Raw genomic sequence first — 24,160 nt, 5'->3', positions numbered from 1 at the left:
TGATAGTGAACACACAGCCCACAGTTTTCGAAAGTTGAACATGCAGCCTAAACTCTTGATGGTGAACACATAGCCCACAGTTTTTGAAAGTTGAACATGCAGCCCATACTGACCACACAGTCCGTTTACTTCATTTGCCCGCAGCTCATACTGAACACACAGTTCATTTACATCATTTCTGAACACGTAGCTCATACTGAACACACAGTTCATTTACTTCATTTCTGAACACACAGCTCATATTGAACACACAGTCCATTTACTTTATTTCATTTGCAAACTGAATACATCTGTTAATTCTGAATGCAGGTATCTTCTCGTTCTGCACGAGGCTATGGCTCGATTATCGCTAGGGAGTGGTATGCAGAGCTCTCAGAGACCGTTTGTCATATGATTGATGAGGCAGGGTTTGGACCCTTCTGCGCGGGGCTATCACGTTACCCGGCGAGCAAGACCTTGATGGGGGCACTTGTGGAGAGATGGTGGGACACCACCAACTCGTTCCACTTTTTGGCTACCGGGGATTTGACGATGACCCCATTTGACTTTACCATGTTGACTGGCCTTGATGTAGCCGGCCGACCGGTCCCCTACAACGCAGACATGGGTGAGTGGGAGGCGGCTTGGATTCATCTGCTGGGAGCCCGCCCGCCGATTGACAGATCTTCGGGTAGAGTCAGGTACACCTGGTTTCCCGTGTAGTACAGGGGGACTATGCCCGAGACTCTCGAGGAGATAAAGCAGTACGCTCAAGGGTTTTTGATGTTCCTCCTTGGGACTACTTTGTTCTCCGACAGGGGAAACACAGTTGGACTGTATCTGCTCAGTGCTTTAGTGGACCTATCACAGGTCAGCCAGTATGACTGGGGTGGCGCCAGCCTCGCTACCCTTTACTGTTATATGAGTGCGATCTCCCGCGGGCGGGGGAACATAGTTGGTGGCTACTGGAGAGCCTGGGAGGTACTTTCTGCCCTCTTGATTTACATTCCTATTTTTCATTAGTTGTACACGGCACACGGCACACCTTACATTCAGTATTCTACATTCTGCACTCAGCATTCTGTATTCTCCATTCTGTATTCATATTATGCATTCAGCATTCTGTATTCTCTGTACATTCTGTATTCTAATGGCTATTGCCCTGTTTTTCCACAGCTATGGGTTTACGCATACTTTCCGACGCTAGCCCCAGAGCTCGAGGTGCAGGTGCCTCTTGTGATTCCTTACTCTCACGTATTTGAGAGCCGGTGCCGGCCGAGGGCTTGGGAGACTCTGCCCTACCAGCGGCAATTCTTTGATACAGTGCGGGCGACCAAGGTAATTCAGAACTCTCAGTTCTTCATGTTTCCAGCTTTGATTCATCTTGCATATTTACGATATCTAATCAGCTCATACACTGGTTATCCGCAGATCACTTGGCAGCCCTAGGTGTCCTTGGAAGGAGATATCCGTTTCCGATTCCCTGGGGGGTGGACCTCTTCTCTATACAGGACTTTATTTGAGGGGCCGGTTGGCAGGGCCTGGTTTCTGGGAGATCGCTTCATGCGTCAGACGATGGGCGTCCCTGATCAGACTATCCCCTCAGCACCTCCAGAGGACATGTGGTCCACTGAGGGACTCACTCCCGAGGAGGTCAACGTCGCTATGTTGGGTACTGATGCGATTCTGCACACCGAGGATGGGGAGTACGTGACTTACCGCCATACGTACCTGATGCCCCCATTGACAGGTATCCGTACTCCCACGAGGAGGGCTGTTGGTGCATCACCGTCGAGTTGAGTCCAGGCTGTAGATATGGCTTCGACTAGCAGGGCCGGTACATCAAGAGCTGAGGCTGGAGAGATTCCCCCGATTCCCCCGACTTACCAGCATGCTGGGTGGCCAGATCTTCCGACTGAGCTAACAGGTTGGTGGTATGGGACATCCTACCCGATTCCATTGGAGCCCGCATTGCCTGATCACCGATACGTCAGAGACCCTGACTCGTCACCGGTATGCTTTACAGTTTTGATTTATCACTCAGATATTTGGACATTTATTCATTCACTGATAACTTGCACTTGCATATGCAGCCTCCCATCGAGTATTGTGATGGGTTACTCGGAGTGGTGGCCTCACTCGAGAGCATGGTCCTGCGGAGGGAGACGCAGCTGTTTATCGCCGGTGTTTCGGTACTTTTCAATTTCCTTGCATTTATCATACTTCTAATGACATGCTAAATTTGACCATTTCACTACATTGGTTGACTGCATGTGTAGAGCGCATCTGACACACACCCCATTCATATATCCTATTTGCATACACCCATTCCATGTAGCTTTCTTGTCTCTGCATCTGGTATACATGTTGGCTAATGTATTCAAATTGTCTTCTTTTTCAGATGCCACCGCTACAGGCTGTGCCATCCTGGCATTCTCGAGGAGCTGGGAGAGGGGATTCAACTCGCAACCGAGGCAGGCGTAGAGCACCTATCAGAGATGATCCGGAGTCCAGCGAGGAGGAGGAGTCTGCACATCCTCAGTCAGAGACATCTGCAGGCAGAGAGGATGACTTTGGATCTGGTTCTGAGGGCGGAGGTGATGCCGAGGAGGATTCCGAGGGCGGCGACTCCGATTCGGATAGTGATGGTGCAGAGGTTGCTCGGCCGAAGAGGACGAAGAGGGCCTCTTAGTCTTGCGCTTCGTAGCACTGATGCAGATGTTCCTGCTTTATTTTCCCTTATTACTAGTAGTTGTAGCACATTAGCTTTTAGGCAGTTTTATTTTCTTTAAAACTTGTACCCTGTTGTACAATGTTGTAACAAAAGAAACTAAGATGGAATGAAACAACTTTTGTCCAAAAAGTATTGTATTTTATCTTCTTAGCATCGCATCGCATCATTTTGCACAAAAATGGGATTGAATGAAAATTGAGCATTGTACATCACCAAGTCAGGTAGTGAACCGATGCAACAAACTAAACAACTTAACTTGCTAAGAAATAACAAAACCTCTGCAAGTTTACAAATCGATAAGCAAAACACGACAATGTTGATAAACAGAGAGTAACAACTCGATATACAAACCTCGACGTCTTGATAAGCAAACTTAACAACTCGATAAACAAAACTTAAACAACAACTCAATAAATAAAGAACAACAACTCGATAAGCAAATGCACTTCGGACAAATCGGGCGACGGAACGCCCAGAAACAGAGGTAGACTCGGACCTTCAACACTCCCAACACATGGAAATGCTGGGACCTCCCTTCTGGAGACTAGGAAAAGACCAAAGACCAACTTTCCTCCATGACCGATCACCGGAGAAGGCTGACCGACCAGCTTTCTGCCTTAGAGACCAATGGGGTGGTCGGTCGACCAGAAAAATTGGCTGGCCAACCAGAAAAAGTGGTCGGCCGACCACTTAGCTCGGTGACCTCCAAATTTTTGACACATGTCTCCCGAACAGTGCCTTATCCTCCATAAAGGTTCCAGCTTCGTGGTTCTCTCATTCCATCTCAGTTTTGCATCAAAATGGAGGCATTTCTCATCCAAAGTCTCACAGCTTGGATTGCTACTTTAGACGGCTCGAAAAAGTTGAACTTCCGGGGCTTCGGCAAAAATGCACTATTCACGCTGAGTCGCACTCCGCTGCACTTTCCATTCCTCCGTGCCGTGGCAAGGTTTTGGAATCCGGTAACACATGTCTTTAGTTTTGGCGGGCAAGAGGTGTGTCCTACCTTTGAAGATTTCCAAGCTTTGATGGAATCCGAGTGCAGCGAAGAAATCTTGCCCCAGCTCCGCTTCGGCCACGCCCAAGCCTTAGGTCGAATGTGTGGGCTTACTATGCACGATGCTCGGTCTTTGATCCGTGACGGAGAATTGGACATCCTCAGCTTGATTCACCATTTTTCTGATGCTGGTGACCGCGATGATCACCACTGGTAAGGTTTTCGGCATCATGCCCTTTGTTTGTGCATGCTATCTCACTTTTTGCTTGCTCCAGGCTTCAGCGGGTCTAGCATTCGTCTGATCGAAGTTGCCCAAGGCTTGAAAGAGGGTAAGAGCTGCATTGCCATGACATTGGCCAAGACATTGATGGGGTTGGACGCTTTCTATCGTCGAGAGACGACCAGATTCGCGGGGAGTCCACTGCTGCTGCAGGTAATGTTTCCCACCCTTCCTCACATAAATATTGCTCACATCACTCGGCCCTCAGGCTCGATTTTTCTCTCAAAACCCTTTTCTCACTTTTCTCTCAACGTACACCTCTCTATTCTTTAATCTCTCATTTTTTTCATCCCTCCCCAGGTGTGTTTGATGGACAAATTGCAGGTTGTGGACTCTTGCCCAGCATACTCAGGTCGGGGCTACTTCTTCCGACGATGTCCAGTCGATGCCCTTGATGAGAGATGGTGGTTTGACTGGATGTGCAATTTGTCTGCAGACCGAATTGCTTGGCGCTATCCTTGGCTCAATCTACCGGCAATGAGCTATAGCATGTCCTGGCAGCCTGGGATTCAGTTGATTGGCTTGACACACTGCGTGTTCTACTTTCCTTTCCGGTTCCAGCACCAGTTTGGCCATGATTAGATTTGCCCGGCAAAGGGAATAGAGTACCCAGCTGCATTTCCGGTCTGAGGTGCGCAGCTTACTCGGTATGCCATAGCATGGAGGACTAGAGAGCTCCTGGCCCCCGCTCCCACTTTTAGTTGCACTTTGTCTGACGAGTGCGTAGATTGGCTCAATGAAGAGGCACAAGTTGGGCCCAGCTTGGCATCAGAAACATCGACCAGCTCTGGGAGGAGGGGGGGCAGGAACACCTGACTATGCGTTGGATTTATTTGCTTTAATCAGAACTTTCAAGTTTTCTTTATGAATGTAATGAAAAACAACTTCAATTTGTATGCAAGAGCAGGAGAACTTTGTATTGAAATCAATAAAATTGAAGGTTGCAAGTACTGGAAATTTTCCGTTTGGTCCACAAAAATGGTCTAAGTTGTAAAAGATTAATTTGAGCAAAATCAACTTTTATTAAAACTTTTTAAAACCATTTTTGATATGGATCAGAACTGGACACGCCTGAGATCTGTCACTGAGATGCACAACCCCGGATCCCAGCAACTGGAAAGTTGCCCCTAGTCTAAATAGCACTGCACCGGAGATCACAACCGAAGCTCTGGAATGCTGAATAGACAAAGATGACCGAGGTGATCGAATGGACAAAGTTGATCGGGAAAAAGTTTATGGCTGGACTTCAGGATGAAGTTGCCTACGTATCCCAAAGACGGGAATCAAGCCTTACGTAGTTCGGCTGAGGTTCACTCGTGTATTAACCCTCATCTTTTACGCTCTAACTTTTGCCAAGGCCACCCTTTGCGGGTTTTCAACCTGGCGAGCTTAGTTTTTATAATTTCAAATTTTCTGTGTTCTAACTTTTGCCTAGGTCACCCTTTCGGGTTTTCGGCCTAGCAAGCCTCTCAGGGGTAATATTTCTTCAATTTGTCCATGTTGATCTGCTGTGAGAACTCTAGGCCATCAAGGTCCATCAGAACGACAGCTCCACCCGACCAAATAGACTTAATGATGTAGGGACCAGGCCAATTGGGTCTGAACCTGCCCCTAGGGTCATGAATGGGAGCTCAGTTATCTTTGAGCATCAAATCTCCTTCTTTCAAATTTCTAGACTTAACCTTCTTGTTGAAAGCCCTGGCGATTCTTCGTTGATAACCTTGAACATGGTACAGTGCTTTTAGCCTTCTCTCATCAAAGAGCATGAGTTCTTCAAATCTGCTCTGCTGCCAATCTGCTTCGGCTATCTGACACTCAGCCAGCACTCTCAATGACGGAACCTCAATTTCAATAGGTAGAACGGCCTCCATCCCATAAACCAATGAATACGGAGTCGCTCCAGTAGAAGTCCTAATTGAAGTCCGGTAGCCCCACAGAGCAAATGGCAACTTATCTGGGCAGTCCCGGTAGATTTCCACCATCTTCTGCAAAATGTGTTTGATGTTCTTGTTGGCGGCCTAAACTGCTCCATTGGTCTGCGGCTGATATGTGGATGACTTATGTAAAGCCACATTGTATTTTTTCAACAAGTCAATCACTTCCTTCTTGAAGTGGGAACCATTATCTAAAATGACTTCGTTCGGGACCCCGTAGCGATAGATGATGTTGTTCCTGATGAACTTTGCAACGTGTGAAGCCTTCAACACCGTATAAGATTGGGCCTCAACCCACTTTGTGAAATAGTCTATCGCGACCAGAATGAACTCATGCCCATTGGACCCCTTCGGAGTGACAGCCCCGATCACATCGATTCCCCAAACTGAAAATGGCCATGGGGAAGTCATATTGTACAGCTTCAACGGTGGGATGTTCATGCGGTTTGCATGGATCGGACATTTGTGGCATCATCGAACGAAACTGATACAATCCTCCTCTGTGGTGGACCAGTAGTAACCCTGTCTGAGGATTTTTCGGGCTAGCATCACCCCGTTCACGTGCGCTCCGCATTCTCCTCCACGGATGGCCTCCATTAGGCGCTTCAACTCTTAAGCCTCAACGTACAACTTATGCATTCCCAGTTGACCTCTCTTGTATAGTTTTCCTCCGCAGATGATGAATTGAGCAGCCATTCTTCGGATTGCCCTTTTGTCTTTGGCATTTGCCCCTTGTGGATAGGCTTCTTTCTCCAAGAAGTTCTAGACATCGTAATACTAGGGGTTCTCATCTCGAACCTCTTCTATGGAAGCAATTGACTCGTAGGCCGGTGCAAACTTCTGGTCAATGATGATCGGATGCATCTAGACTCCAAAAGGGATGTCTATCATGGAAGATAGAGTTGCTAGTGAATCTGCGAACCAGTTGTTTTCTCTTAGTAGATGAGCGAAGTTCAGCTTCTCAAACCGAGGAATCAACAGGTCCAAGGTCTGGTGGTACATTCTCATCTTTTCTTCTTTGACTTTCCAATCTCCCTTAGCTTGGGATACAACAAGGTTCAAGTCCCCGATGACGTCCAACCATTTTGCCCCTAGTTCTAGGGCGGCTTCTAAACCAGCAATGCATGCTTTATACTTTGCTTTGTTGTTCGAGACTTTGAATCGGAGTTTAAATGCTAGAGGGATACGGGAATTATCGGGTGCTATCAGCAACACCCCTATTCCATACCCGTACAGGTTTGACGCTCCGTCAAAATACATAATCCAAAACTCATATTCGATACGCAAAATGGCCTCGTCTGGGAATAAGTACTCAACTGCTTCATCCCCCTCAATCGGGTGATCGGCTAGAAACTCCGCTACCGCTCTCCCCTTTACTGACTTCCGAGTCACATACTTCAGATCGAATTCGAAAAGCAGAAGCAACCAACGAGCTAGCCTACCCGTAAGTGTTGGTTTCTCGAAGAGATATTTAATGGGATCTAATCTTGAAATCAACATTACAGAGTGAGCTAACAGGTAGTGCCGCAGCTTCTTGGTAGCCCATACCAAGGCTAAGCAAGCCTTTTCGAGTGAAGTGTAGCGGGTCTCGTAATCCAACATCTTCTTGCTCAGATAGTAGATAGCTTTCTCCACTTTATCCTCTAATTCCTACTCAAGCATGCAGCCCATCGTAGTTTCAGTTACTGAAAGGTACAAAATCAACGATTTTCCCAGCTCATGCAGTGACAGCACGGGTGGGTTCTGCAAGTATTCCTTAATCTGTTCAAAAGTAGCTTGGCATCGGCCGTCCCATTGGAACTTCTTTCCTTGCTTCAGGAGACTAAAAAGTGGTTCACAAGTTAAGGTTAATTTTGAGATAAACCGTCTTATGAATTGCACTTTTTCCAGAAAGCCTCTCACCTTCTTTTCAGTCCTTCGTGGTGGCATTTCTAAGATGGCCTTGATTTTGGAAGGGTCGACCCCGATACCTCTCTGTGTAATCAGGAACCCTAGCATTTTCCCTGCTGTAATACCAAACATACACTTCTGAGGATTCAACCGCAACCGAAATTCTCTGATCCTTTGAAAAAACTTTTGTAAGGCGGTGCAGTGGCCCTCTCTTTCTTTGGACTTGACAATCATGTCGTCCACATACACTTCAACCTCTTTATGGATCATGTCATGCAATATCGTGGTTACGGTACGTTGATATGTAGCTCCAGCGTTCTTCAACCCAAATGGCATCACCCTATAGCAGTATGTCCCCCACAAAGTGTTAAAAGCAGTCTTCCCCCGGTCTTCAGGTGCCATCACTATGTGATTATAGCCTGAGAATCCATCCATGAACGAAAGCAAAGCATGCCCCACTGTGAAGTCTACTAACTCGTCGATATGCGGCAGAGGAAAGTCGTCCTTCGGGCTAGCTCTATTCAAATCCTTGAAATCCACACATACCCGGATCCTGCCATCATTCTTCGGCACCGGAACTATGTTGGCCAGCCAAGTTGGGTACTCAGATACCAGTAGGAACCCTGCGTCGATCTGCTTGGTGACCTCTTCTTTAATCTTGAGAGCCCAGTTCAGGCAGATCCTTCTGAGTTTCTGTTTAACGGGTCGGGCATCTTGGTCAAGAGGGATCCGGTGCTGTACAATCTCAGGATCGATTCCAAGCATGTCTTCGTAGGACCACGCAAAAAATCTTTGAAATCTTTTAATAAAGCGACTAAGCGCTCGCGCTCCTCCGAAGACAACGTGGACCCGATCTGGACCAGCCGCGGGTCCTCCTCCGTACCCACATTAACTGTAGTGATTTCATCAACCAAGGGTTTAACAAAGTCTCATGCTCTTGATCAATTAGACGTTGTAAAATCAAAGGAATTTCTTCCTCGTTGTTTTCATCAAAATTTTGAAAGTCCTGATTAATACAATAAATCAAAGGCACAGAAAAGTACTCAAAAACCACAGCCATTCCATTCTCATTAAGCACATCTAAATCGTCTGATTCATCTTTTACAACAGACTCAAAAGAGAAAGAAAAAGACGACTTAGAAAGGACTGTGGTATCCGGGTTATCCCCCCCAGGATTACCGAACTCAGACTCAGACGAGTTGGAACCTGATTCCGACTCTACAGACTCGGTAGAATCAGATTCCGGCTCACTACCTGACCCGGTGCTACTTGACAAAAATCCCTCATTGTATTGCCAGATGAGAGAGGGTGCGATGGATGCATCCAAAATGCTTGACGGTGGGCTTGCTGTCGTTTCATTCCCGATCATGGACACCGAGAAGTTATTTCTCAAGCACTTCTATACGATCGGAGGATCTGAAATTAGACAAGCCAGTGCTACCCCCATTTCAATTTCAGCGCTCTCGGAATCCATTTTCTCATTTTGCTCAACCTCAGCTAATGGGTCTATCTGCTCCTCGACAACATCATCCTCAGATAATTGCAGGACAAAGAAAATCTCAAACCCTGGAAAGCACTTCTTCTTGGCATTCAACCATGGCTCTGGGAAGCCACAAAATGGAAAGTCCTCCGCCTCTCGGACAAAGTGTCCGTTTAGGGTACCATGGATGGGTCGGTGAATCAACTCAAAAGGCTTCCCTGCTTGCTTCGCTCTGGCTCTCCCAGCCATCTCCTTACCTTTCCTCACCCGATCCTCTTTGGTGGGCAGATAACCCAAACCAAAGGTATGTGGGTTGTGCGGCGCTTCGGCCGATACTGCAATGCCCTTCCGACCACTTCTTCCCAGTCCCATCCCAGGGATGTGCTGGAGTTTGTTCATGAGGTATAGTGACTGAGCACTAACATACAACCCTTCATTAAGAGCTAAGATGTTCTGTACGACCCGAGCCTCGGCTAGGGCAAAACCCGATAAGAACACATCCTCCATACCATGCTTGATTTCCAAAACCGGTGTAGATACTTTTGGCGGCGGATGAATCGATGAATTTCCAAAAACAATGGCCACCCCCTTCCCATAGGGGTATTTCAACATCTGGTGCAAGGCAGACGAAACTGCCTTCACCTTGTGCAGCCACGACTGCCCCAAGAGTAAATTAAAGGTTGCGGGAACGTCCAAGACATGAAAGTCAATCTTGTGCTGTCCTGGACCAACCTAGGTCTGAAATTTCATAGTCCCCATCACCTCTCTGCTTGTGTTATCATATGCCCTTATCACCTGCGCTGTTGGCACAAAGTCCGCGGGCTTCAACCCGATTGCATATGCCATCCTTGACGGGCACACGTTAACAGCAGATCCTGTGTTGACAAGAAACACCGGTATCCATTTGCTTCAACATTCCACAGAGATGTAGTGTAATACCCTGACCCTCGTACATGATTCTGGTATCTTTTCAGTCCTCTATTCTGTGTTTTTGAATGCTTATTGTGAAATTCTATGTGGAATTACGTTGAATTAGGTAAGACTTGGAATATGGATTCCTATCTGTTTGATAAGAAAATTATCTGTCGCACTTAAACTGTTTGAATCCGGAATTGGAAGCCATAGAGACTTAATTTTCCGAAATTGATTTGACATTTGAAATCTGTATAATTTTTAAGCTATAATGAGATTTTCTGCGAAATTTCAATTTGGGATGATTAAACGATTGAATTTTGTCTTATTCACCCTTTATATAAATATATATCTATATATAATGTGCCCTTTGGACATTTTTGACTTAGAAGTTCAATGAAAAATATCCCCTGGGGGAGAATTAGAGAAGAAGAAAAGGAGAGATTCACCTTAGGAGAAAAATTGGGGAAATCGAGAGGCTTGGTGGAGAATTGAATCAAGGTATGTAAACACCATCTTAAATCAAGTTCTTTCTTGGGTTTTAGTGAGTTTACCCTTTTAATTGGGAGGGCTAGAGGTTATGTTGAAGTTTTGTGAAAGATGATTATCTCATTGGGAATTATGTTTAGCATGTAGTTGTTTTGGTTGTTTTGGAAATTAATTTGAGTTATGGAGAAGTTACACCTTGCTTCCTTGTTAATCTCATGTAGATACTCATCTATGTGGTTGGATTATATGATTAGATGGATATATACATATATGTGTGTGTGTGTGTATAAGTGAACCCAAAAAGAGTTGGATTGCGATTGATTATAATTATAAATTCATAGTGATTAGGAACCTAAGTTCGGTTGTGATTCATTTTTCATGTGATTTTGAACTTTCTTCTTATGTTAAATTGATCTATTATGAACCTTACCATGTGTCCTTTAAGTTGAGTTTTGTATGAAATTCGGACTGGCAAACAGCGACCAGGCCGCACGTGCGGAGAAGAGAAAAAAAATGGAGAAGCATACTATTTTTGGCCGCTCGAGCGGAGGAGGGGCACCGCACGTGCGATCCATGGCCGCTCGAGCGGAGGGGGTGGCCGCACGTGCTGCCCAAGTTCGAAAAAAATGTTCGCTCCATTTTACGTGCTTAACTCCCGGATATTTTAGAACTTATGTTTGATGCATTTTTTATGGTTGTAAATTCATTTGAAATGTAATGACTCAAGAAATGGTTTAAAAGGAAAAGGAACTAATGGATGTTACATATGTGTGTAGGACACACCATAGGAGGAACCATCACTCCGCAATAACATTGTGAGTAACAGTACAATGAATGTACGCTTATTACTGCAAATGTTTAATGATATTAACATTCTGATTTCCGTAAATTCGTACGTTAACATGTATATCGATTGGAATTTGGTGGGAATGTAAACAATGATGGCATTATATACATTTGCATATTTTCTGGGCCGAAAGGCTGTTTTGTATATTTCTGGGCCGAAAGGTTGTTCTGTATACTTCTGCACCAAAAGGCTGTTCTGTATATTTCTGGGCCAGAAGGATGTTATGTATACTTCTGGGCCGAAAGGTTGTTCTGGTATTTCTGGGCCAATAGGTCGTTCTGTTATAATTGGGCCCAAGGCCGTTCTGAAAATAATACAACATCAGACTAACGATATGAATTCCATTTTTACGAATGCACTGTTATGTATTATGTTTTAAATTGCGTATTAAACTGTTTAAGTACTGTTATTGACTGAGCTTATCTCACTCTGTAATATTGTCTGATTCTGTAGGTAACCAACTTGGAGGTCAGTCCTAACGTCGATATCATCCATCTTTTGTCAACCTAAGTACAACCAAGCACTTGGAGAGGCCCTTTATAGCTTAGTACAGTTTTGTTAAATTTTGTTATCTTATACTCTAATGGCCGGCCAAGGTTGAATTGTATCTAACGTTTTATTATATGCCCAATTTCTAGGCTGGACTTGTAAATATATATACATATATATGTACCTTATTCTCTGATGCTTGTTCCCTATATGTTTATTTGCTAGTCGTGATCCTGACATATTAAAAATGGCTCAATGGATATGTTTTCATGTTATTTCCTAATATCAAGCGCTTCCGTTCAGGCCCAATAGGATGTATGTATCAGGTTAAGTGTTCAATTCTGAATAGGTCATGCCCAAAACTTTTAGGGGCGAGTTAGGGGCGTGACAAGTGGTATCAGAGCATGAGTTGCTATCTCACACACAGATCCATTGAGCCTTAGGATGTCTAGAAAGATTTAGGCATCATGCATAACGTTTTGAAGATATATGAAAGATCGATAGCAACGTTAAATGTTTTCTGCTAACGCTAATGATGATGATCAATGCCTATTGTATCCTTTTGTGTATGTTGTAATTGATTGTCTTGTAGACCATGGTGAGAACAAGGACCGAAGATCAGGATGATGCTACCTCGGCACGGTTTGACAGGATGGAAAGGACAATGTTGGAAATGGCGGAGACTCTACGGCAACAACAACAGCAACAACAGCCACAACTGCCACCACCACCAGTGCCCCCACCTGTAATGCAAGATTTTCATGCTGAGGACCGAACCATTACACTTACAAAGGAGTTTAAAAAGATGAAACCACCATCGTTTAAAGGAGGAATCGAACCAATGAAGGCTGAGGCATGGGTGCTGGGGATAGAAAAATTATTCGAAGTCTTTCCTTATACTGAAGTTCAAAAGGTGCAACTTGCTGCTTTCACTCTTGAAGACAAGGCGCGGAGATGGTAGATGCTTACAAGGACAGTGCAGCAGGGGTTGACATGGGATAGATTCTTGGAGCTGTTCTATGACAAATATTTTCTCCAAAGTATGCGAGACAAGAAGGTAACCGAATTTGAAACACTTAGACAAGGAAATAAGACTGTTGCCGAGTATGAAGCTCAGTTTGCAGAATTAGCCCGATTTGCACCTCATATGGTAGATACAGATTATAAGAAGGCGTGGAAGTTCGAAGGGGGATTGCGGGGTGCTATTTTGGATTGAGTTAATGTGTTAAAGTTGCCTACCTACATTGATGTGTTAGAAAGGGCTGTTATAGCAGAAGGGAATATTGTTGCTCAGACTCGAATTTTTGAATAGAAAGGAAAGAGGCAGAACATCCAATGGTTCAACTACTCCACCAAACAAGAAGCAAAATTCAGGAACCTCTAGCATTGCTACTTCTACTCAAACTTCAGCTCCTGTGTGTCCAGAATGTAGATGGAGGCATTGTGGGATTTGTCACCGATTGTCTGGAGCATGTTTCCAATGTGGCAAAACGGGTCATTTGATAAAAGATTGTCCGCAAAGGAATCAACAAAATGGTAATAAGGCTGCCACAAGCTCAGCAGGGTCTACACCGGCTCCTAATGCTAAGTCAGCTGCTAAACCTGCTAACAATAAGGACACTACGAGGCAAGGCAGGGTATTTGCGTTGGTTCCGGGAGATGTATAGAATGCAGCGACAGTGGTGTCAGGTACATTTATGGTTCATGGTCATTCTGCTTATGTCTTATTTGGTTCTGGCTCTACCTGTTCCTTTGTGTCAAAATTATTTGCGAAAAATTTAGATAAACCTGAAGAAGAATTGACTTATGTGCTGTGTGTATCTTTACCTATGGGAAATTCCATGATCTGTACCTCTGTATATTCTGCTTGTGAACTTCTAATTGGGGATGCCCATGTATATGCTAATCTGTTACCACTTGATATGACTTCTTTTGATATTATTCTGGAAATGGATTGGTTGGGTGAATATGGTGCTACTATAGACTGTCTGACGAAGCAAATCAGATTCCACCCTCCGGGACAATCAGAATCTACTTTTCAGGGACAGGGAATAACTTCTCCCCCGTATGTGATTTATGCAGCAAGGGCTTGTAAATTAATTTAGAAAGGGTGCCAGGGGTACTTATGCAGTGTTTTGGAGGGGCCAAGAACGAATGAGAATACTGATACGATCCCAGTTGTCTGTGAATTTCCGGACGTCTTTCCAGAAGAATTGCCAGGAGAATTAGTGGACCGTGAAATCGAGTTTACAATTGAAGTGTTATCGGGAATCCAACCCATTTCTAAAACACCATACCGAATGGCACCAGCTGAGATGAGGAAATGGAAGACTCAGTTGCAAGACCTACTGGATAAGGGGTTTATCCGCCCGAGCGTCTCTCCATGGGGTGCACCAGTTCTATTTGTGAAAAAGAAGGATGGCACACTCCGACTTTGCATTGATTATAGAGAACTTAATAAGGTAACAATCAAGAACAAGTATCCGCTACCGCGGATTGACGACTTGTTTGATCAGTTACAAGGAGCACAAGTCTTCTCAAAAATTGACCTATGGTCCGGATACCATCAATTAAAAGTTAAAGCTGGTAATGTTGGGAAAACAGCATTTTGAATCCGATATGGTCACTACGAATTTTTGGTCATGCCCTTTGGAGTCAGTAACGCACCTGTGACATTCATGGATTTGATGAATCGTGTCTTTAAGCCCTATCTGGATGAATTTGTCGTGGTCTTTATTGACGATATCCTCATTTACTCAGAGAATGTAGAAGCTCATGAGAATCATCTTCGTTTAATTCTTTAGACCCTCCGAGAAAAGAAGTTATACGCAAAGCTAAAGAAATGCGAATTCTGGCTACGTGAAGTGGAGTTTCTGGGGCACGTCATAACTAAGGAAGGTGTCTCCGTTGATCCAAACAAGATTGAGGCGATCGTGAGCTGGCCAACTCCGACTAATGTGACTGAAGTGCGTAGTTTTATGGGGTTGGCCGGATATTGTAGGAGATTTGTTTAGGATTTCTCCAAGATTGCTGTACCACTCACACAGTTGACTAAGAAGGGAATTGCATTTGAATGGTCGGAACAGCGGGAATCTGCTTTCGAAGAATTAAAAATGAAGTTGACTACAGCTCCGGTCCTTGCCCTACCGTCTTGTACTGAGGGATTTGTGATTTACAGTGATGCATCACGTAAAGGACTTGGTTGTGTGCTTATGCAAAGCGGAAGAGTTATCGCTTATGCTTCTCGCCAGCTTAAACCCCATGAGAAGAGTTACCCTACGCACGATCTTGAGCTAGCCGCAGTAGTTTTTGCTTTAAAGATTTGGCGGCATTATCTGTATGGGACTACCTGTGACATTTATACCGACCATAAAAGTCTCAAATACCTTTTCACCCAAAAAGAGTTGAATATGCGACAGTGGTGGTGGTTAGAGCTTATTAAGGATTATGATTTGCAGATCCACTATCATCCTGGTAAAGCTAACACGGTGGCAGATGCACTTAGTCGGAAGAATGTGGGAAATTTGGCAAATTTACTGACAAAGAAAAAGGAGTTGATAAGTGAGTTGAATAAGATGGAGGTCGACTTGGTGATACATGGTCAGGAAACAATAGTGGCAGCAATGATGGCCCAACCGACATTACTGAGGAGATTAAATTACGCCAAATGGAAGATGGAGCTCTAAAGAAAATATGTGATGAAATGGAAACAAAACTGAAACCGGGGTTCACTTTGACGGATTCTATGCTTAAATTTCAAAATCGAATATGTGTCCCTAATGTGTTAGAACTTAAACGGAAATTGATGGAAGAAGCACATGCCTCAAGAGTTTCAATGCATCCCGGAAGTACTAAAATGTACTGGGATTTGAAGCAAAATTTTTGGTGGCCAAGTATGAAAAAGGAAATCGCGGAGTTTGTCTCTTGGTGTTTGCAATGTCAGCAAGTAAAAGCAGAGCATTAGAAACCAGCAGGATTATTACAACCCCTTCAAATCCCGGAATGGAAGTGGGAACATCTGACCATAGATTTTGTCGTGGGGTTACCACGTACACCTCAGGGTATGAATTCTATATGGGTCATTGTCGACCGATTAACTAAGTCCGCCCACTTCCTACCTGTGAAGACTCAATATAATGCAGACAAACTTGCTGTAATCTATGTAAATGAAATTGTAAGGCTCCATGGTGTCCCGGTCTCAATTGTGTCAGATACAGATACAAAATTTGTTTCAAGGTTCTGGCAAAGTCTACAGGATGCAATGGGTACGGAACTAAAGTTTAGCACAACCTTCCACCCTCAAACAGATGGACAATCCGAGAGGACGATACAGACGTTAGAGGATATGCTTCGAATGTGTGTTCTGGACTTTCAAGAAAGTTGGGAAACCCATCTGCCATTGATAAAGTTTGCATATAACAACAGTTATCATTCGAGTATTGAAATGGCACCTTATGAAGCTTTATATGGAAGACCATGTTGTTCTCCCGTGTGTTGGGCTGAAATTGGAGACAGATCATTGCTAGGGCAATAAATTGTTCAGTTGACAACGGAAAAGGTCAAAATTATTTGGGAAAGATTGAAAACTGCTCAAAGCAGGTAGAAGAGCTATGCGGACAACCGACGAAGGAATTTGGAATTCGAGGTAGATAGCCATGTTTTTGTGAAAGTCACTCCGATGAAAGGACATCCGAGATTTGGAAAGAGGGGTAAGTTAACACCTCGATATGTTGGTCCCTTTCAAGTATTGGAAAAAGTGGGTCCAGTAGCTTACTGAGTTGCCCTTCCACCAAATATGAGTCCAGTGCATAATGTGTTTCATGTCTCTATGCTTTGAGGATACCTTTCGAACCCGTCACATGTCATAGATTACCATCAGATTACTCTGGATGATAAATTAACATATGAAGATAAACCAATCCGAATCCTGGATCGACAAGTGAAACAATTGCGGAACCGAGAAATTCCAATGGTAAAAGTGGAATGGCAAGAACACTATGGAACCGAGGCAACTTGGGAGAAGGAAGATGAAATGCAACACCAATATTCGTATCTATTTTCGTCCTAAGGTAAAACAAGTTTGGAGAACCAAACTTATTTAAAGGGGGAGAGAGTGTAATACCCCGACCCTCGTACATGACTCTGGTATCTTTTCAGTCCTCTATTCTGTGTTTTTGAATGGTTATTGTGAAATTTTATATGAAATTACGTTGAATTAGGTGAGACTTGGAATATGGATTCCTATCTGTTTAATAAGAAAATTATCTGTCACACTTAAATTGTTTGAATCCGGAATTGGAAGCCTTAGAGACTTAATTTTCTGAAATTAATTTGACATTTGAAATCTGCATGATTTTTAAGATATAATGAGATTTTCAGCGAAATTTGAATTTGGGATGATTAAACGATTGAATTTTGTCTTATTCACCCTTTATATAAATATATATCTATATATCAAAGCCCTTTGGACATTTTTGACTTAGAAGTTCAATGAAAAATATCCCCTGGGGAGAATTAGAGAAGAAGAAAAAGAGAGATTCACCTAGGGTGAAAAATTGGGGAATCGAGAGGCTCGGTGGAGAATTGAATCAAGGTATGTAAACACCATCTTAAATCAAGTTCTTTCTTGGGTTTGAGTGAGTTTACCCTTTTAATTGGGAGGGCTAGAGGTTATGTTGAAGTTTTGTGAAAGATGATTGTCTCATTGGGAATTATGTTTAGCATGTAGTTGTTTTGGTTGTTTTGGAAATTAATTTGAGTTATAGAGAAGTTACACCTTGCTTCCTTGTTAATCTCATGTAGATACTCATCTATGTGGTTGGATTATATGATTAGATGGATATATACATATATGTATGTGTGTGTGTGTAAGTGAACCCAAAAAGAGTTGGATTGTGATTGATTATAATTATAAATTCAAAGTGATTAGGAACCTAAGTTGGGTTGTGATTCATTTTTCATGTGATTATGAACTTTCTTCTTATGTTAAATTGATCTATAATGTGTCCTTTAAGTTGAGTTTCGTATGAAATTCGAACTGCCAAACAGGGGCCAGGCCGCACATGCGGAGGTTGTGGCCGCTCGTACGGAGAAGAGAAAAAAAATGGAGAAGCATACTATTTTTGGCTGCTCGAGCGGAGGAGGGGCACCACAGATGCGGTCCATGGCCGCTCAAGCGGAAGGGGTGGCCACACGTGCAGCCCAAGTCTGAAAAAAATGTTTGCTCCGTTTTATGTGCCTAACCCCCGGATATTTTTAGAATTTATGTTTGATGCCTTTTTGATGGTTGTAAATTCATTTGAAATGTAATGGCTCAAGAAATGGTTTAAAAGGAAAAAGGAACTAATGGATGTTATATATGTGTGTAGGACACACCACAGGAGGAACCATCGCTCTGCAATAACACTGTGAGTAATAGTACAATGAATGTACGCTTATTACTGTAAATGTTTAATGATATTAACGTTCTGATTTCCGTAAATTCGTACGTTACCATGTATATCGATTGGATTTTGGTGGGAATGAAAACAATGATGGCATTATATACATCTGTATATTTTCTGGGCCGAAAGGCTGTTCTGTATATTTCTGGGCCGAATGGCTGTTCTGTATACTTCTGGGCCGAAAGGCTGTCGGGACCGAAAGGCTGTTCTGTTATTTCTGGGCCAATAGGCCGTTCTGTTATAACTGGGCCCAAGGCTATTCTGAAAATAATACAGCATCAGACTAATGATATGAATTCCATTTTTACGAATGCACTGTTATGTATTATGTTTTAAATTGCGTATTAAACTATTTAAGTACTGTTATTCACTGAACTTATCTCACTCTGTAATTTTGTCTGATTCTGTAGGTAACCAACATGGAGGTCAGTCCTAACGTCGATATCATCTATCTTTTGTCAACCTAAGTACAACCTAGCACTTGGAGAGGCCCTTTGCATCTTAGTACAATTTTGTTAAATTTTGTTATCTTATACTCTAATGGCCGGCCAAGGTTGAATTGCATCTAATGTTTTATTATATGCCTAATTTCTGGGCTGGACTTGTAAATATATATACGTATATATGTACCTTATTCTCTGATGCTTGTTCCCTATATGTTTATTTGCTAGTCGTGATCCTGGCATATTAAAAATGGCTCAATGGATATGTTTTCATGTTATTTCCTAATATCAAGCGTTTCCGTTCAGGCCCCATAGGATGTACGTATCAGGTTACGTGTTCAATTCTGAATAGGTCATGCCCAAAACTTTTAGGGGCGAGTTAGGGGCGTGACATGTAGAGCGGTTTGTTATGATTCGCGCCCTCAGGCGGCAGTTTCTTGTCGGAAAAGGTCAACATCAGGGAAGCTCCTCCCGAAAAAACCAATCCGACTAGCTTTTTGGGCGTGGTATGTATGGAGTGTTTGGCCTTGTCCATTGCCGATAGGACAGCTTGTCTATGAACACGTGAAGCCATAAGCAATCCCCAGATGGAGATGTCTTCTTGTATCTTTTTCAACTGTTTCAGCACGACCTCTCTTCAAGTAGCTTCTCTTTCTGCTTTTCTGCCTCATTGTCCTTCCCGGACGCCTCTGGCTGATCTAGGTGTGGGGGCTTGAAATACCGCCCACACCTAGTCATATGGTCAACTTCGCCAATATACCAGGTATCGTCTGGTTGATTGCTCCCCCAATCCTCATCTGTGTGGACAAGACATAGATCATCGTCCTCCCACCACATTCCATCGGCAGCCGACAGACACCTGTCTGGCTCCGTTGTAACTATCCCTGTATTCGTAGTACTTTCCGTCCAGGTGTTCGCGGCATGCTCTACCTTTGTGCACATAGCAGGTTCAGTCCCCACAGGGGCCTTGGCTTTTCTGGCTCTCTCAGAGTCTTCGATACCTTCTTGTTCCAACTGCGTCAGTATAGTTCGCTGTTCAACATCCCCTGTATTCAAAATGCCCAAATCCTGAGCGAAATTCTTGGCAATGGCACTCTCCGGCGATGTATTCTGATCCTCGGCCCTTCCGGCCACAATTGATGTCCTTGCCCCTGACGGGCCCTTTCCAGCTAAGATTCTTCAACAATATCTGGTTGGTCGTCAAGCCACCCTATGACCTCTGCTGACTCCTCAAAATCGAACTAGTTGACTGTCATGTCCCTCGGATCTTGTTCGTTAAAAATCTGAAGGTCAGCAATGTCCCCTTCCAGAACTGCTAAGTCATCTATCCTCTGATCAAGTCTATCCCCCCGTAGTACACAAATTTTTGCTCCCACCAGCAATTCCACATTTGGCCTAATCTGACCCGTTGACGCAATGTAGCCACTCGGATTGTACACCACCTCAGCAAAGCTCCCCAATTCCTTAGTCCCTGAATCCATTGTACCATTTTCCTCCGAAATCATCCCTATTCTGTCTTCGACAGCCACCACCATTGGTTCGAGTTGGGTTCGGGAGATGTCCACCATGCACAAGTCAGTGCTGTTAGGATGGAACACCTCCGGCTTGGGTAGATAAGATGGGGTGTGTAACAACCCACATTTATGGCTTAGTCATGTTTGCATGCATTTATATGTTTTGCCATGTTAAGTTGCTGTAACAACCCATATTCATGTCATAGTCATATTGATGTTCATTTACATAACTTTGTCTTGATAAGTTTACATTCATGAATCTTGTCTTGTTTTGTATTCATGTGACTGGCCTAAGTGTTGTGTGCCTGCTTTGATCCTCCCTTGGTGTCTCAAGCCTAAGTTATGTTAAGCCTAGATCATGCCAAGCCTAGGTTATGTTATGCCTAGATCATTCCAAGCCGAGGTCACCTTCAGTCTAGGATTCATCTTGGAACCACTTTGTTTGACCTCCTCCTTCGCCTTGACATATTGGCCGAGATGTCATTATCTAGGCCGAGGTGTTCATCACCAAGGCCGAGATGTGTACTATCTAGGCCGAGATGTTACCTTTGCACCTAAGTGATCTTGTCTTGGAGTGGTATGACCTAGACCGAGGTGTGGCGCATCTAGGCCAAGGTGTGGCACAGCTTAGTCAAGTGTTGTCCTTCCTAGCCGCGGTCATTGTCACCTTAGTTGCCGAAGCTCTGTCCTTAGCCGATGTCATCCCTTGCTAGAGTGCCTTACCGAGTAGCTTGTTAGATACACTTTGTCATAGTCTTGTCTTGTCAATCTATCACCTTTTTGAGGAGAGCCAACCAGCCGTTGCCACGTGTCCGAGCTGAGTGTTAAGTCAGCCGGCAGAGAGAGAAACCTATCATTTGCTGTATCTATGTTTTGAAGAGAGAGAGAAGCTCTAAGAGAGGAAGAAGAGTTCTTGAGGGAGAGTAGATTTCCAAGCTTGATCCCTAGAGATCGAACCGTTAGATCTGTGTTCTAAGGTTAGATTCTTGATCTGCTCTTGTCGTTCTTCATGTTCATGTTATTGCATTACATGATTGAATACGATTTGTAAGCCATGCATTGCTTTGAAGTTCGGTTTTAGAAAGAGAAAATAGCATTCATGTGTTCTTCAAGTAAAGTCATGTTTTGATCCGAAAGCTCTTGCCTAGATTCATGTTTTTGTGTTTGTTTCCATATGATTTTCAAGTATGGGTATCCAGATCCATGTTTTCGAACTCATAGCATGAAATCCCAGATTTTTGTAATAAAGAAGTTATGATTTTAGCATTAATGTTCTTCATGATCTCCATGTTCATGTTCTTCCAGTTCTTCACGGGTGGAAACCCAGATCTCCAGACCTCATTTCCCGAGGTGTAGTCGCCGAGATCACTCTCACATAGACCTCACACTTAGGCCAAGCATCGTATCTCAGCTTGGCCTACCTTGCATGATCACTTACACCTTTAATTTGTCTTGTGCGCACCTCGGCATGTAGCCGCATGCCGAAGCCTAGGTAGCCACATCTCGGCCAGGAGGTGTGGGACCTCGACAAAGACTTGGTTGGTACCCAGCATGTCTTCCTGACATGTAAAATAGTGTTTTGACTTCCAGTATGTTTTTCCAAGATTATTTGCATGCATGTGAGACCTGTTTTGAGAAGTATGTTCAGTATGCTTTGCCATGTGTTTGTAGGACTTGGACCTTTGCCTTGATCCCGACATCCCAAGAACTAATGTGAGTGGTATTTTTAATAAAGTTATGTTATAAAGATTTGATAAAGCCTTGTTTCGTTTTGATAAAAGTATTTGATCAAGCATGAATGATTACCCTATTTTTATGTATCAAGTATAAGTTTTGCGTATCAAGTATAAGTTTTGTTTTGATGACATTGTCGGAAAGTCCCTTGTGCTGGAGGACTCTAAACTTTCGAAACACATCTTGTTTTGAAAGTCCTTAGTGTCAGGGGACTATAATGCAACTGCACATCTTGTTTTGAGGGTCCTTAGTGCCAGGGGACTATAATGCAACTGCACATCTTGTTTTGAAAGTCGTTAGTGTTAGGGGACTATAATGCAACTGCACATCTTGTTATGAAAGTCCTTAGTGTCAGGGGACTATAATGCAACTACACATCTTGTTTTGAGGGTCCTTAGTGCCAGGGGACTATAATGCAGCTGCACATCTTGTTTTGAAAGTCCTTAGTGTCAGGGGACTATAATGCAACTGCACATCTTGTTTTGAGGTCTTTCCGTGCTAGGGGACTTTAAGCCTAGGTAGCACCGTCCTTTCGTGCTAGGGGACGTTAAGCCTAAGTAGCACCCTTGTTAAGATATTGAACACCGACAGACTATGAACGGGTGTGCTCGATGCCGAGTTTATGCTTTTGTTTTGAACGACCAAGGTTCGACCGATGTTTTATTTCAAGTCAAGGTAAGCTATGTTATGTATGGTTTGATAAAGATATGCTATGTATTATTTGAAAAGATCTCGGGTATCATTCATTTAACCCCTTTATTACTTATACCGTTCATTGAGTATCCAAGCTCACCCTCCCTATGTATATATGTAGGTAACAAGCAAGAAGTCGGCTACACCGAGATGTGTGTTTTGTATGCATGCTATGTCGGCAGTGAGGATGTCGGCAATTTTGACGATTATGTTTCTTGACTTGTATTTCATGTACTTTGTTCATTTCGGCTTGAGAAGCCTTTTATTAAGATGTAATATGTATTTTTGTACCTTATTTTATTTGTATTCAAGTTGTAAAGCTATGTAAAGATTGTATGCCATTTCATTTGACTTATGCACTGCTCTTATGGACCGCTTGTATTTTAGGTTATTGCTTCCGCACTTGTGAGCCCAATATATCTATACTTTGATTGTGTGTGAATTTTGAAAGTTGGCCTTCGGTAATCTCGGATTACTGGCCATCACGGCACCAAACTACTAGGGGTGGTTTGGGGTCGTGACAGAATGGTATCAGAGCACAAGTTCCTTATAGTACATTATTCACACACTTTGAGTCCTAAAGAGCATAGGATGTCCCTTAGAATGATCTTAGGATTTGCATCATATTGCTTGCTATTTGACAGGGTGTGCATCATCTCGGCATGAGCATTTTGTTACATTGGCATGATCATGTTCACTTGCATACATGTTCATTTGTTCATTTTGTTCTAAGAGTCATATCCTGCATACTCCTAGCATCATGAGAAGAGGTAGACCCCCAGTTGGCCGAGATCAATCTGAGGACAGAATAGACAGATTAGAAAGATTGGTTGAAAGTTTGGCCGATGAGTTAAGGCAGGCGAGGCAGCAGAACACCGGTACCACCTCCACCCAGGCCGAGCAGACAGATGGCTGACATGCAGTTCCACCACCGCCAGTACCACAAGTGCCTCCGCAGCCAGCTTTGTATGGAGATGACACATTGACCCTGATCAGAGAATTCAAGAAGATGAAACCGCCGAAGTTCCATGGAGGTATAGAGCCGATGAAAGCAGAAGCATGGGTTCTTGAAATGGAGAAGTTGTTCGAGATTTTTCCCAACACTAACGCTCAGAAGGTGTCCTTAGCAGCATTCACATTGGAAGACGACACTCGTAGATGGTGGATGATGATCCGAGAAGGTAACCCAGACTTGACTTGGGCTAGATTTTTGGAGCTATTCTATGACAAGCATTTCCCACTCAGTGTCCAAGATCGCAAGACCACAAAGTTTCAGATGTTGGCACAGGGTAGCAAAACAGT

General features: G+C 43.6%; 1 protein-coding gene across 1 annotated transcript; it reads left to right on the top strand.

The window, feature by feature from the left end:
• The first annotated feature begins 13,728 nt into the window (after nucleotides 1–13,728).
• LOC145819474 (uncharacterized) lies at nucleotides 13,729–15,717 on the top strand. Its single transcript, XM_082913475.1, has 4 exons — nucleotides 13,729–14,096; nucleotides 14,163–14,427; nucleotides 14,836–14,997; nucleotides 15,079–15,717. The coding sequence occupies exons 1-4, from the start codon at nucleotides 13,729–13,731 to the stop codon at nucleotides 15,715–15,717; spliced, it is 1,434 nt and encodes a 477-aa protein (XP_082769601.1).
• The last annotated feature ends 8,443 nt before the right edge of the window (nucleotides 15,718–24,160 follow it).

Source organism: Camellia sinensis, chromosome 2, assembly GCF_055761805.1.
Source record: "Camellia sinensis isolate YWXY chromosome 2, ASM5576180v1, whole genome shotgun sequence".
NCBI lineage: Eukaryota > Viridiplantae > Streptophyta > Magnoliopsida > Ericales > Theaceae > Camellia > Camellia sinensis.
Note: the sequence above shows the minus strand (reverse complement) of the source record. Positions and strands in the feature narration are given on the sequence as shown.